The sequence below is a fragment of the Alexandromys fortis genome, unplaced genomic scaffold, assembly GCF_014885135.2.
Source record: "Alexandromys fortis isolate MF-2015 unplaced genomic scaffold, M_Fortis_MF-2015_v1.1 scaffold_41, whole genome shotgun sequence".
Taxonomy (NCBI): domain Eukaryota; kingdom Metazoa; phylum Chordata; class Mammalia; order Rodentia; family Cricetidae; genus Alexandromys; species Alexandromys fortis.
The window spans coordinates 9,501,310-9,515,031 of NW_026067923.1; the positions used below are offsets into that span (position 1 = coordinate 9,501,310).

Sequence of the window (13,722 nt, forward strand, 5' to 3'; positions counted from 1 at the left end):
AGAGAGAGAGAGAGAGAGAGATATAGAGAGAGAGAGAGAGAGAGAGAGAGAGAGAGACTTATCTCTTACACATGAATGCAAAATTCCTTAAAAGTTCTATCAACACCAACCAAAATATTGTTGACATAACAGTATCAGATGATATGGAAAGTTAATGTGCACTTATTGCAAAGGATGAGTAGTTTCATTTCCTTAAAAATTCTGATTCACCAGGAAAGTGTACTTCTAAATTTGTGTTGCCTGAATAACATTGAAATTTAGAAAGCAAGTCAATAATTACCCTAAATAAAAAGAGAACAAATCCATGTCCAGCAAAGGAGGTTTGAACACATATCTCGTGATGATGAATACAGTACCCCTTGTCCAAATAGTCAGCAATGACATGGAATATCAGCCCATCAAAAGCAGCCAACCCCACACAGTGGACACAAAGAAAACTATACTCAGTGTCAAAATAGATCATCCTCATTGTTGTTTAAAAATGTGCTGCTTCTAAACACTTACCTCCAACTAGTCACTTCCCGGATCACCCACGTAGTCTCAACACATTTCAAATGATTTAAGGCAGCCACACAAAATGGACACAATATGAAAACAGACTTAGATAGCAAAGGAACACTCCACTTTAAACCCACAGGTCTGCAATGAAGAAGAGCTGAAAATCAGCGAGGCCAGCTTCTGCAGCCAAAAGTATTCTATTTTCTTTCAAGATGTACATTTTGTAATTGATATTCAGCTTCAGACTTTCAACAAGAAAGCTCAGACTCATGGTCACTATATCAATGGAGTTCTCTGTCCTTCTACTGAAATGCAAGTTTGCTGACAATGAGTCTCAGGCATGAATGAAGGAAAGCAAGGCATTCCCTCCACTGGGCCCTTGTTGCTTATGTTAATTTGGTTTGTCTCTCAACTGAAAGACACTGATCAAGTTTGTTTAGACAAATTACCCCAGTTCAATATCATTGTTTTTCTTGAATCTATGTTAAAATAATAGAAGGGCTACTTAATTTTAATATATTGACTTATGGATGTATTATGGTACTTCAAAAAGATTTCTAATTTTATACATCCAATGTTTCATAAAAGCATAGCTTATAGTTCTTAGGTATTATATTGCTAGCCAAGATTCTGGGAAAAGTTAGTATCAAGTGCTATGTTATATCAGTTCTCAGAGATATTTTCTTTTCTTTGGGGAGAAAAGGTAAATATATGTGTGGGGACCCATAAAAGTGGGTCAACTCCATCTTGACTGAGATGTTAAGCTTACTCCAGCTCTTTCAAAGTTATTGGCTAGAAGCCTGACTTAAGGAGTGCTTACAAACAAGATATCCTGACCTATGGTGTGGTTACTTGTTGTTTTGGACATTAAGATGGCCCATAGAGGTAGATCCATTCCACCTCGACCAAAGGTCAGAGAATTCAAGCCTATTCCTGCTACTTCAATTTTAAGACAGGAGGTTTTACCCAGAGAGTGGCTGTCAACAGGATACGTGGTCTAAGGTATTATCACTGCATGTGCTGCCCAAATCATCAGAATGCTTAACTCGGGAAATAGTGACTCAATGTCTTGGATATTAAAGAAAACAATTGTTCTGTTTGTCCTTTTTGTTTGCTAAAGCAGTCTTTTGCCTTCTTACCCTTTTTTTGGATTGGGGTATACAAGCATATGGAAAATAAACACGAGTAGACTCAGTATTCACTGAATTGCCCTCCCAGTACTATCATAGGTCTTTGTATTTCTTTCATATCTCTGTTCCTCTTGCCTAACATTTCTAATTCACACGCTTTTATCCTGGAATGTATGAACCTGTCAAGTCTGGACCCCGACAGACGTCACCCCAACATGTGGCTACAACGTATATGTATGAAACAATTATAAAAGTTGGTGGGGGAGAATTTGATTCTTATGAAATCTCAACAACTGATTTTAAATGTCAAGACAGCTAGGGACAATTGATGTGCGATGCAGCAGGCTTCAGTCAGACTTCCGCTGTGTAGGAAACTGGACTCAGCACCACTGCAGATGCTCTGAAGTTGGTACCAATGCTCTCAGTGATGCTGAACTTCTCAGGAAACACTGAACAAAAATCCACATAGAAGTGACTTACCAGGGGCTAGATAAACAGCTCAGCCAGCAAAGAGTGGGTATTACTCTTGCTTGGAGCATGAGTTTGGTACCCAGCACCCCAATCAGTTGGCTCACAGCTGCCTGTGTCTAACGCCCTTTGTTGTCCTCTGTTGGACATGCCGTGCACACAATAGACACATACATATCCATATGCACATAAAATTTTTAAAAAATCATAATACATTTGAACAAGTCAACTGTTCAAAAGCAAAGGGCAAAAACATTTCAAGCTATTTAAAATGTCAAGAACATATTAGAGCTATTTTTCTGAATTTTGAAATGTAATACAGATGCAGAAAAATAAAAAAAAATGTATACTTCAGTACTAAAAAGGATGCCATAAATAGCCACTAACCACACTTATTGATAAATTACACTCTGTCAGCTGAATATGAGACTATCAGTGTTATATACGAAGCATTTCTTGATTTTCTGTATATTATAACAAAACTGTATTTGTTCTCTGATAGTTTATTTTTTCCTAATTACAGTGCAAATTTTGTGCCAAGGGGTCAAATGAGGGAACCATCACCCAGGGTGGGTAGCAGGAACACTGGGTTAGCCCTTTAATAAACATATCTCATTGACTTAAGGGGGGAGTGGACATTTTGATAATAAGTAATGAGATTATCAACTAGATATAAAAATCCTACACAGATTGATAGCAAGACAAATCCTATTACATATAAATAATAATATTGAGCCAGTAGTGCATTACCAAGTTAAAACTGAAAAATCATTCAATGAAATCAGTTATATTAAAAGGCTAAATTTATTTATTTTTTGTTGAAAAAATTTCCGCCTCCTCCTGCCTCCCATTTCCCTCCCCCTCCTCCCACACCTCTCACCCTCCCCCCACTCCATTCCCCCTCTCTCTGGAGAATGAAGAGCAGTCCTGATTCCCTGCCCTGTGGGAAGTCCAAGGTCCTTCCCCCTCCATCCAGGTCCAGAAAGGTGAGCATCCAAACAGGTTAGGCTCCCACAAAGCCAGTTCATGCAATAGGATAGAAACCTAGTGCCATTGTCCTTGGCTTCTCATCAGCCTTCATTGTCCGCCATGTTCAGAGAGTCCAGTTTTATCCCACGCTTATTCAGTCCCAGTCCAGCTGGCCTTGGTGAGCTCCCAATAGATCAGCCCCACTGTAACAGTGGGTGGGTGTACCCCTCGCGGTCCTGACTTCCTTGCTCATGTTCTCCCTCCTTCTGCTCCTCATTTGGACCTTGGGAGCTCAGTCTGGTGCTCCAATGTGGGTCTCTGTCTGTATCCTCATCCATCGCCAGATGAAGGTTCTAAGGTGATATGCATATATAAAGAACTCAAGAAACTAAATTTATTTTAAATGTAATAAAAATATAAATCTTGAAAAGTTTGTTTGTAAAAATCTCTTCATCAAACTACACAATGCAATATTGAAACCTTCCCTGTTCAGATCACGAGAGATTATTATCAATAAGTGTGGTTTCTGGCATCCTTTTTGCTTGTCTTCTAAGAAGTGGTGGTGAAACAAATGTTGCAGATATGTATCTGTGAATTTGCACAGTGATGAAAAGTAGAGACAGTAAATTACATAACCTCCCTCTGCACCTCCAGGTCATAAGGCTTAGCACATGGGTGACTCGCAGCATACACATGCCCACTGTGAAGATCCAGAGAAGCGACTGTTCCAAGTTGGGAATCTGGGCTGTCAGGCTCACGGGATTTATGCTGGAAGATCTTAACTAACATTCTAATTTGAGAAAAAACATGTCTAAGATTGTATGATTTGTGAACATGTAGCCAGTTAGCACAGCCAAAGGAGCCTGAGAGTATTCTGAAATAGTTCAGCTGCTGTGAATATGCCCAAGACTTTTCAGTAACAGAAGTGCAAGGGTAAAATCTACAGCTCCAGGGATGGGTTCTTCTTCCAAGCAGCCAATCCACCACTCACCTCTGTGAAGATGAGCCCCATCAGACAGGAAGGCACATCCCAAAAGCACGCTCATCAGTGCTGGGGAATGAATTACATTTAATTTTCACATTAGTGTCACCATTTTGTAGTTTCAGGCCACACCTAGCGCAAAGATAAGAATATTCCAAGACAAACTAAAAGTGTTTGGTAAAAGGATTAAAAACATGTGTTATTAATTTATAACTTTGATTTCTTATGAAAAACAAAAACAAAACATTGGACCATGTAGCTCCTATTTTTAGTTTAGGAAATTCAACTCCATGAAAGACTCTAGCCCAAAGAATTTTTAAAATAACATTTGAGTCTCCTGGTTTAAACACATCCTTTCTGATGAATCTAACAACTGTGTCTATGACCTAGAGGTCTGAATAAGAGAAGCAAAGTTATATATTACTGAACAATGTGACACATTGATCTGCTATACTTAAGACTGAAATTAAGTTCCGTATATTATGAAAAGTTACCTTTAATTTTTTCTAGGGTCTTGGGAATCAGTTTAACATTTCATAATATGAGTGCCTCACCACAGACCTGGAAACTATGTAAGTGACTCACAGGCATCTGTCCTCTGCAAACAGAGAAATTTTCATAACAACAACATTAGCTTTTATGGCAGAGACTTGCAATTTGACAGTAGAATCACTTGCTTTCAACAGATAATTAGCTGTAACTACATTAGCTTATTTTTCTGCTGATTAAAGATCAATCTTGAAATGGTTGCTATAGTTACCTGTCTAGTATGCTGAACATAGAGAGTTTATGGTCTGATGGGCTTCAGATACTGCAACCTATATAGATAAAGCTTGATTATTTTTTTAATATTCAGATTTATTTTTAATGAAAATGCACACAGGTTGCAAGAAAGGCAGGAGAGTCTGAGGTCCATTTGCATCTGATGATGAGCGAATAAGAACGGTTGTATTTTCACGCACGTTGTAGACTCGGTGTTTCCTCCATCGACCCTTAGTAGACTGAACACAGGGGACAAATGGCAAAATTCTGCTGAGTATCCATTAGATAAAAGCATCCTGGTAAAACTTTCACCTGTGAGACTTGTAAAAACATAAATAACTACTGCAAACTAAAACAGTGTGACATCTGCATAGTCTTGCGATTTTGTAGATGCCTGTTTAAATGCAACAGGACATATAAAAATTCTGCAGTACTCTGAAGTAGCCATTTTGGTGTGCCTGTTGAAGGGACAGGTAGATGGGTGAGACTGGAGAGCATGCTGTGAAATTCACAAAGAATTAATAAAAAGTTAAAAAAGAAAGAAACCCTAAGCAAGATACAGCCTATGTTGTTTTGTTTTAGAGTTTTTGTTGGTTTTGGTGTGTATTTAAGTTTTAAGTAGAGTCTTGGATCTTACTACATTTGTTATCCAGGTGGCTTTGAAATTGTGGTTTTAAATAATTATCTTACCTATGAGTTATCTTTATTATTTTCTAAAGAGAATAGAAAATTTAAAACAAAGAGGTGAGATTAAATTACTGCCAAAATTTATTTATTATTCATAAATAGCCTACTACTGTTTGCTGTAAAGTTTTGGCTATTTGCCTTGTGAGACCTAATCCTCATAGTTACCTTCGTTTTTTGTTTAATTACTTTTATTGTGAAGTTCTTAGCTTCTTTTCAGTGTGTATGTCTTTTTGTTTACAAATGTCTAAAGTATGAAGATAACTCACGAGACCTTTAAATTATTACAAAGCACCAAAGTCTTACCTCTTTTAAGTCCTGTGACATGTATAATATAATTTAGAGTCCTTATTTGTAGTGCCACAGCCCTAATATTATGGTAATTCCAAGAGTTCCCAGTGTCTTGAAACTCTGAAACCTGTCTGACCTAATTTGCAATTGAGATATTTTTTCTTCTGAGTTCTTAGACCTTCCCTTGCTCTTGTATACACCTATGTTGGGTGATTTTGTGTGTCAACTTAACACAGCTGAAATCATCAGACCAAGAAGCCTCAGCTTAAGCAATGCCTCCTTGAGATCCAGCTGTAAGACATTTTCTCATGTAATGATCAATGGGGAAGGGCCCAATCCATGGTGGGTGGTGCGATACCTGGGCCATTGACTCAGTTCTCTAAGAGAGCAGACTGAACAAGCCATGAGAAACAAGCCAGTAAGCAGAACTCTTTCATGGCCTCTGCATCAGCTCCTGCCTCCAGGATCTTGCCCTGTTTGAGTTCTTTTTCTGACTCCCTTCACTGATGAACAGCAACACTGAATTGTAAGCCAAACAAACCCTTTCCCACCCAACTTGACTTTGCTCATGGTGTTTCATTGCCACAAAAGAAACCCTGACTAAGACAACACCTTTTCTACCCTTCCATATTTTAGAGCCACCCATGGGAGCTTTGTCTTGGACATGGTAATATAATCACCTGTGGAACTCTAACAGCCTTATCTTATACACACAACTCAAAGCCAAAGATTGGGAAACTGTCTAGAAAGAAACAACTTAGGTAGTGCTAAGGAGTTTTCCTTCAATGTGAAATGCCTAGACACATAAACAAATCTGTGACTCTATTTTTCCCCTATACACCTCCGATCTAAAGAGTCACAATCACCCCTTGGCAATGATTTGAAGGGAGGTCATAAATGAAGTATAGGATGTAAATGGAGACAGCTTGTTGTTCATTTACCAGCTGACAGACCCAAATAATCACACAGAAACAATGTTAATTACAACACTGTTCAGCCAATAGCTTAGGCGCATTCCTAGCTCGCTCTTATGTCATAAATTAATCCATTTCTATTAATCTGTGTATCACTACGAGGCTGTGGCCTACCAGTAAGTTCCAGCATTTTTATCCTTCAGCAGCTACATGGCATCTCCCTTACTTTGCCTTCTTTCTCCCCAGAATTCAGTTTAGGTTTTACTACCTAACTCTGCTCTGCCCTGACATAGGCCAAAGTAGCTTCTTTATTAATCAATGGTAATAAAACATATTAATAGCATACAGAGAGGAATCTCACATCAATAGAATAGGGGTATTCCAGTACCAGGAACTGGCCAGACGATCTTGGATCTGGTCTTTTCTCTTTGAGTAATAAAGGGACATGAATGAGGAAACGGGATTTAGGGGCTCCAAATTTTCCATTATTTGGTTGAAAAAGGTAAGACTGAGGAGATTAGATTTGATAGACATCTCTTAAAAACCAGAGCATCTGTTCTTACAGAAGCATAGTCCACAAGTTATAAATGGGCATTCTTCAAAGGGCATTCTTAATCGAATCAAACAAAGCCAGTTTCTGTAGAACTATGCAGTGATTTTATTATGTATATATTTTAGAAGAATATCAGAAGCATTTCCTCCATCCAAACAATGGGAAATATTTCCACCATTTAACCCAGTATAATCTGTGTGCTTGGTGTGTTCATTTAACTTTGTCCCTCTTGATAATCTGTCACCACATCAATGACTTAAAGTTGCAAATACAGCAATAAGTAAAGTTCCACAAAGGTATTTTACTATATTGATGTGGGAGTGTCATATATCAATCTGTTGATTTCATTGGTTAAGTTATAATAAACCAGCTGCTTGGCCTCATGGCTTGGATGGGAGGAGTAAACAGAATAGAATTCTGGGCGGAAGAGGAAGTGAGGTCAGACTCTGCTCTGCTCCCAGAGAGACCCGACAGCTCTGCTGGAGCAGAGACGCCATGCTCAGCTCTCCCAGGCAGATGCAACCCACGATGGACTTAGGCTAGAATCTTCCCGGTAAGCGCACCTTGGGATGCTTACACACATCATTAGAAATGGGCTAGTCCAGATGCGAGAATTGGCCTGTAAGGGCTAGAGTTCATGGGCCAAGCAGTTCTTAAATGAATACAGTTTGTGTGTTGTTATTTCGGGCATGAGCTAGCCAAGCGGCCGGGGTGTTGGGGACGCAGCCCCGCCGCTTCTTATTTCAACACTATATTTTTTATTAAGAACCTATTTTGCTTTGTAATAGTTTCTTTTGAAGCCAAGACTCTAGCAGATATTGTCTAACTTGATACGCCATGGTAAAATGTCATTTTTCTACTTCTGAGAGTGAAAACTTGGATGAAGCAAAAAGGAATACTGTGAACAGAAGTTTTTCTGAACGGTGGCATGTGCATCACCAAAAATCAGCTCCCATAGCAATCGGCCAAAAATAATCATCAAAATTATCCACAGTTCTGCAAGTGAACCAAAGGCTTTGAATAACCCATAATGTTAGGTCATATAAAGCAGATGGTGCAACAACACTGACCTATGGGCAGTGTTCACTGCCCTCTCTCAATAGATTTCAACTCAGAGTTCCTAGAGTCTTAAGCCGCCTCTGACATCTCAATGCATCACAGAATAGTTACCCTTTAAATACCCTCCTGACCCTTGTTTGTTTTCTGAGCCACGGTCTGGTTGTGTACCCTAGACTGGTCACAGGCTCAGAATCATTCTCTGGCAGCCTCTAGGGTGCTGGCATCATAGCTGCAATTTACATGCCTGGCTGGCACTTCTTCATTTTAGACATCTATTGTTTTGTGGCAATTTTGTAGTTGGGAATTTTGTTTGTTTCCTTTTTTACTTTTAGCTTTTGGTTAGTTTATGATGCTAAAGATGACATTTATGGCATTGTACATTGCAAGTGAACCTTTTTCAAAGAACTATAGTACACCAGGACCATGTAGTGTCCCCACACAAAAATATTTTTTTAAAAAAAAATACAAGACATAATTAAAAAAAAATGCTTGACTGTTTCCCTGTTGACTCTCCATGGGAAGCCTTTCCTTTCTGAGGAGTGGATGGGAAGATGGGAAGAAAAGGTGGGGCAGGAGGAGGAGAGGGAGTGGGAACTAAAATAGCTATGCAACTTCAGTTTTAAAAATCTTAGTGAAAAATCTAAAATTGAAAAGAATGCTGTCTGGCATTTCATCTATGACTTTATAAACATTAAACTTCAGTATGGAGGATCTGCTCCTCGTTTCTCTCTGTGCCCACTCCCAGTTCTACTCTTGTTTCTTCCCCTATCTCATATTTTATATACAAACTTGACCTCTAGATCTAGAGAGCGGAGGACCAATGTGAAATCAATATTGAGAGCAGCAGCCTCTATTTCCTTGAACTTCTCTTTGCAATAGTTGTCATTTTTTTTAGGATAAGCAATAATCACCCAAGGATATATTTAAAATGCAGAAATCAGAGTCATATACAATGTACAGAGCTGATTTTGGATCATGAATAACTCCTGAAGATTCAGACATCTGAAATAAATTTATTTAGAGACTTTGAATTATAATCTGAGATATCCAAACATATATGTGCACCCTAGACATGAGCTTGTTTATTCTGTAGCTTGGAATTTGTTAATAAAAGAGCAAAGAGGAAATCTCCTTAAGCAAGAGCTCTGCTTGTTTAGAATAAAAAATTAAAAAGGAAAATTGCCTTCAGTTGTTCAAAAGTATCTTTTCTTACAGGTACATACTAAACAACATTTGGGCTAAATCTTCTTTTAAAGCAATGTGAGTAGAAACGTGCACTTCTGCAATGATTTTTCTGGAAACATTCTTCCATGATGGTTTTGTCTCAGAAGAAATTAAGTGATTTCATAACATTCCCTGGATATCATTTATAAAAAGGTGAGTCAAGAAACAGGTATTAGAGCTGGAAAGATAGGTTTGTTCCCTTCTATACTTACAAATTCCCAGTAAGTAAAACTATGAACTCCATGTAGGCTTCCCAGCTCACACAGATTTATACCATCTATTTCTTTTCGCTGAGAAAACAGACATAGATGATCTGGCTGTGTGTTGCCAGCTGTCCCACAAGCCACACACGTGGAGAGCAAGTCGAGAAGATGCCAGAGTTTCAGTGGCTCCAACTTGCACATGTCCCAGCACCTGGCTATTGGAAGCCACTCGACAAATATTTGCATGTCTGTGCTCTGAGTCCAGCTACAATGCATGCTAACATTCCATCTCCAGATGGCTCTTATTACCACCTAATTATTTTAAGCCCTGATTTTATTTCAAACAATTTACCATTGTCAAGGGTCACCTCTTTGTACAGCATTGCTGAGATCAAGTATTTTTGGTCCTAGGTCTGAATTCAAGAATTTATAAATGGTCTTCTTAGAAGGATTGATAGATAACTCAGCAAAATTCATGAATAAAGCTATGCATCCAATATCAAAATTATAGTATAACTATAGATAATATTATTATTAATTTTTTAATATCAATTTTCCTTAATAAACAAGCTTTAAAACACCAAAACCCACCCTTGTTTATTTACTCAGTGACTCATATTGATTCATACTTCAGATATTTGTGAAGAGTTGTTAAGTGTCTAAATTGTATGAAAAAACTACTAGTTTTGTACCTTATTGGAAGAGGAGAAAATTCAGAAGTTTAGAGAGATTGCATGAAAAAATACTTTATGTATTAAATGTCTGAGGCTGAAGAAAGTTCTGAGGATTCTTATCTCCTTTATATTGCTTGGGTATGCAAGTCCAGTCTAAAAACTCATCATAAGGTTTCGGAGAAAAAAGGTAAGTCTGAATACGGGATTGCTTACAGTACACTGTTACAGGTCCTTGTATTCACGTTTTAGTTAATTTACCATAGTCACACAGAGGCAATTACCAAATGCCATTCTAAAAGAATGGTGGCTTTGCCAAATTCAGGCACCTTTGTTAGATTTGATAGATAAACTCACTCAAATCATACATGTAGCATGTCTGTATAATACGTGCAACAGTTGTTTGTGTTTTTTTTTTTTAGTACAAATTTTATTAAGGCTTCCAAAGAATTCAGTGAAAGTAACTGAAAAAACCAATACATGTGTGCTCATGTCTATTTAAATATGAATGGACAAGACAGGGGGAGGAGTGGGTTTACTTGTGTGTGCATGTTTTTTCTATGCATGCTCCAGGTTGTTAGTAATTACTTCAGATTTAGAAAGTTCTCTTTATACTCCACATTACTTATTCCAAGACTACTTTATTTATAATTTAACTGATAAGTATAATATCTTATATAAAAGTTACCCAACCCTATGATATTTTGAAATTTTCAAATATTCCCAAATTGTCACTAACACTATCCTACAGTATTCATAAAAGAGATTTTAGATTCACCATGCTCTGTTGGTATCGAGAAAAACAATGCATGTTTCAAAAGCTAGTTCATTAGCTCTCATTTACAGTGAGAACACTGAATCCATGTTATGAAGTTCTGTAAAAGTCATTTGTCACAGAACATGGCATCTACTCACGTTTGTCCTGCTCTGCTTCAATGCCTTCACTTTCTGTGTCACTTGGCAAGAGCCATGGCTGATGCACAACCTGCAATTGCTTTAAAGACTCATCCTGCCAGAGAAAAGACGATTTCAGATTAAAGTCTAGGCTGCTACCACAGACGCCAATGCAGTTAAACACCTCAGTTAGCACAGTCTGTATGTTCAAAAGCCCCAAGACTTACTTCCCAGCAGAAACATATTCTAATCTTAAATTCTTTTCATGCCATATATATGAATCTTTGGCTCTAAAGTCATTTTAATTTCAATTCTTCTTTAGTAAGATTTAGAGACTAGTAATTACAGAGGGGACCCCCACATCAATGACCCTTCTAAATTAATGTCTTATATAAATCTTGACCCTCATCCTTAGAAATATCATCACAAAATGCACAAGGTAAAATTGGATACAAGGAGCCTTTAATACCATAAAGACTTTAATTTCTTTAACAAGAATGGCGATTAAGATGGCTGATACTTGTTTCCCTTGATTACACTCTCAGGATTTGCTCACTACCTTCTCTCCCTTGCTACTGTCTTACTTGTTTGGTCTCAAACTCCTAGTTGAAGAGATTCCACTATGTAAGTTTCCTGAGTAGCCAGGACTACAGATACATACAACCCCACTCAGCTTCAACTCTGTGCTTCAGTTGAAATATCTCTCAGATACTTCTTTACTCTGCTCTTTCCCTTCTGGCAGTGACTACATATAACCAATCATTTTCATTCTGATGCAGTAATATGAAATTTCAAGGACCAACTTTCTACACTTTCTAGATAGCTTCATCAGTCTTTTCTGGGTGAGATTTGAAAGAAGTTGTATGATGTTATCATTTCCTTGTTTACAATTTTTTTTGGTGGCTATAGCATTACTTCATGGAGAAAATCTAATTCAAGCTGGTTTCTGGTTCCTACAGACTCCTTCCCACCTCTATGTCTTCAGCTATAATTGTCTGGTAGCCCTCCAATGCTGTCATTCATTTTAATCTAACAAGATATTTTATACTGAGCTTCCTTGGCACTCTCTCCTAGATGACAACCCTCTTTCAGGGCTTAATCACTATCTAACCTGGGCGGTTTCCCTGACCCTTCAAGACAAGTTACCCCTCAATATTTTTTATGGCTTCAATGGATCATTGTAACAATTACTGTATAGTAAGTATCCATTCATATTTTCCTGTTCTAGTAATAATAACATGACTCCTTAAAGACACAGAAGCTTCTTGAATTGGACATTCCAATAACCTACGACGAGTATCTGCCTCCAAATAGAGACTCATCAAGTAAGAAATTATGTAGGAGAAGGTAAGAAAAGAGAGGAAAAACATTAAAAAGCAAGGAGTCAAGGAGGGTAAATTTATCCCTAAAACACAGGAATAAAATTTTAAATCCAAATTTTTTTTTACATATTTTAGTAAAAAAATTTCTACTAAAATATAAAATCTGTCACAAATACACATATAGGAAGACTTTGGATAATTCATGTACACACTCTGCTCTTAAACTTGAAAATAGCTCCCACTTTGAGTTGTGTGGGGTGACTCTAATTTAACAGGTGGCACAGAAAGGGAGAGAAAAAGGCTCAAGTTCACAGTAGAGTAAACTGACAAAGACCACGGCAAGGCAAGCAGTTAAAGCAGTCAGCTGGTGACCTGGTTATACATACCTCCAATAACAATCAATACAAACAGGATTTTTGTCTCTACATTTTCTTTTCATAAATGCACTTTGTCAGGGTATTTATGGTTCTAACCAATAAAGCGAAAGACAGTGAGTCATGATATGAAATGTATCTTCCTTCATGAGATCTTAGAACAAAGCAGATTTATTTTTGTGCTAAATTCTACTTCAAACCCCATGTCATGGAAATCTGAACAATATGCAGATTTCATTACTAATGAGCCAGCAATGGGTAACTGTGAAAAATGTCCCATATTGTATCACATAATAATGTGAGGTGTTAATAGTAGTAGCTGGACTCTGAGCAGGAGAAACAAGGTACTCTTAGGTCTTGGTAATAATTCTGTGACTCTAAAACTACAATAAAGTTAAAACATAATTGAAGCAAAAGAAGCATAATTTTTGGAAATGATTTTCATTAAAAAATAATGGCCTGATTTTGTGTGTGTGTGTGTGTGTGTGTGTGCCAGCAACATTTTAAAGCAGTCTGTGTGTTGTACTTAAATGTAAATTCCTATCAAATGAGAGTGATTTCCACAATGAAATGTGCTTGCCCAGGATGTGAGAAATTAGAACTTGTATCCTAGCTGGTTCAATGCCCTTGTCTTCCCTCCTGTGTTAGTTCCTCTTCCTGTTGCTGTAAAAAACATACTTCATAGAAGAAACTTCAGGAGAAATCATGGTAGTAGAGAAGCGGC

General features: G+C 37.7%; 1 protein-coding gene across 1 annotated transcript in view; it reads right to left on the minus strand.

Moving 5' to 3' along the window:
- CUNH8orf34 (chromosome unknown C8orf34 homolog) overlaps positions 1 to 13,722 on the minus strand; it is a 365,453-nt gene that overhangs the window by 10,302 nt on the left and 341,429 nt on the right. Inside the window, exon 12 of the mRNA XM_050142135.1 lies at positions 11,324 to 11,417. Coding sequence (XP_049998092.1) covers positions 11,324 to 11,417 — 94 coding nt within the window. The remainder of the gene's footprint in view (positions 1 to 11,323; positions 11,418 to 13,722) is intronic.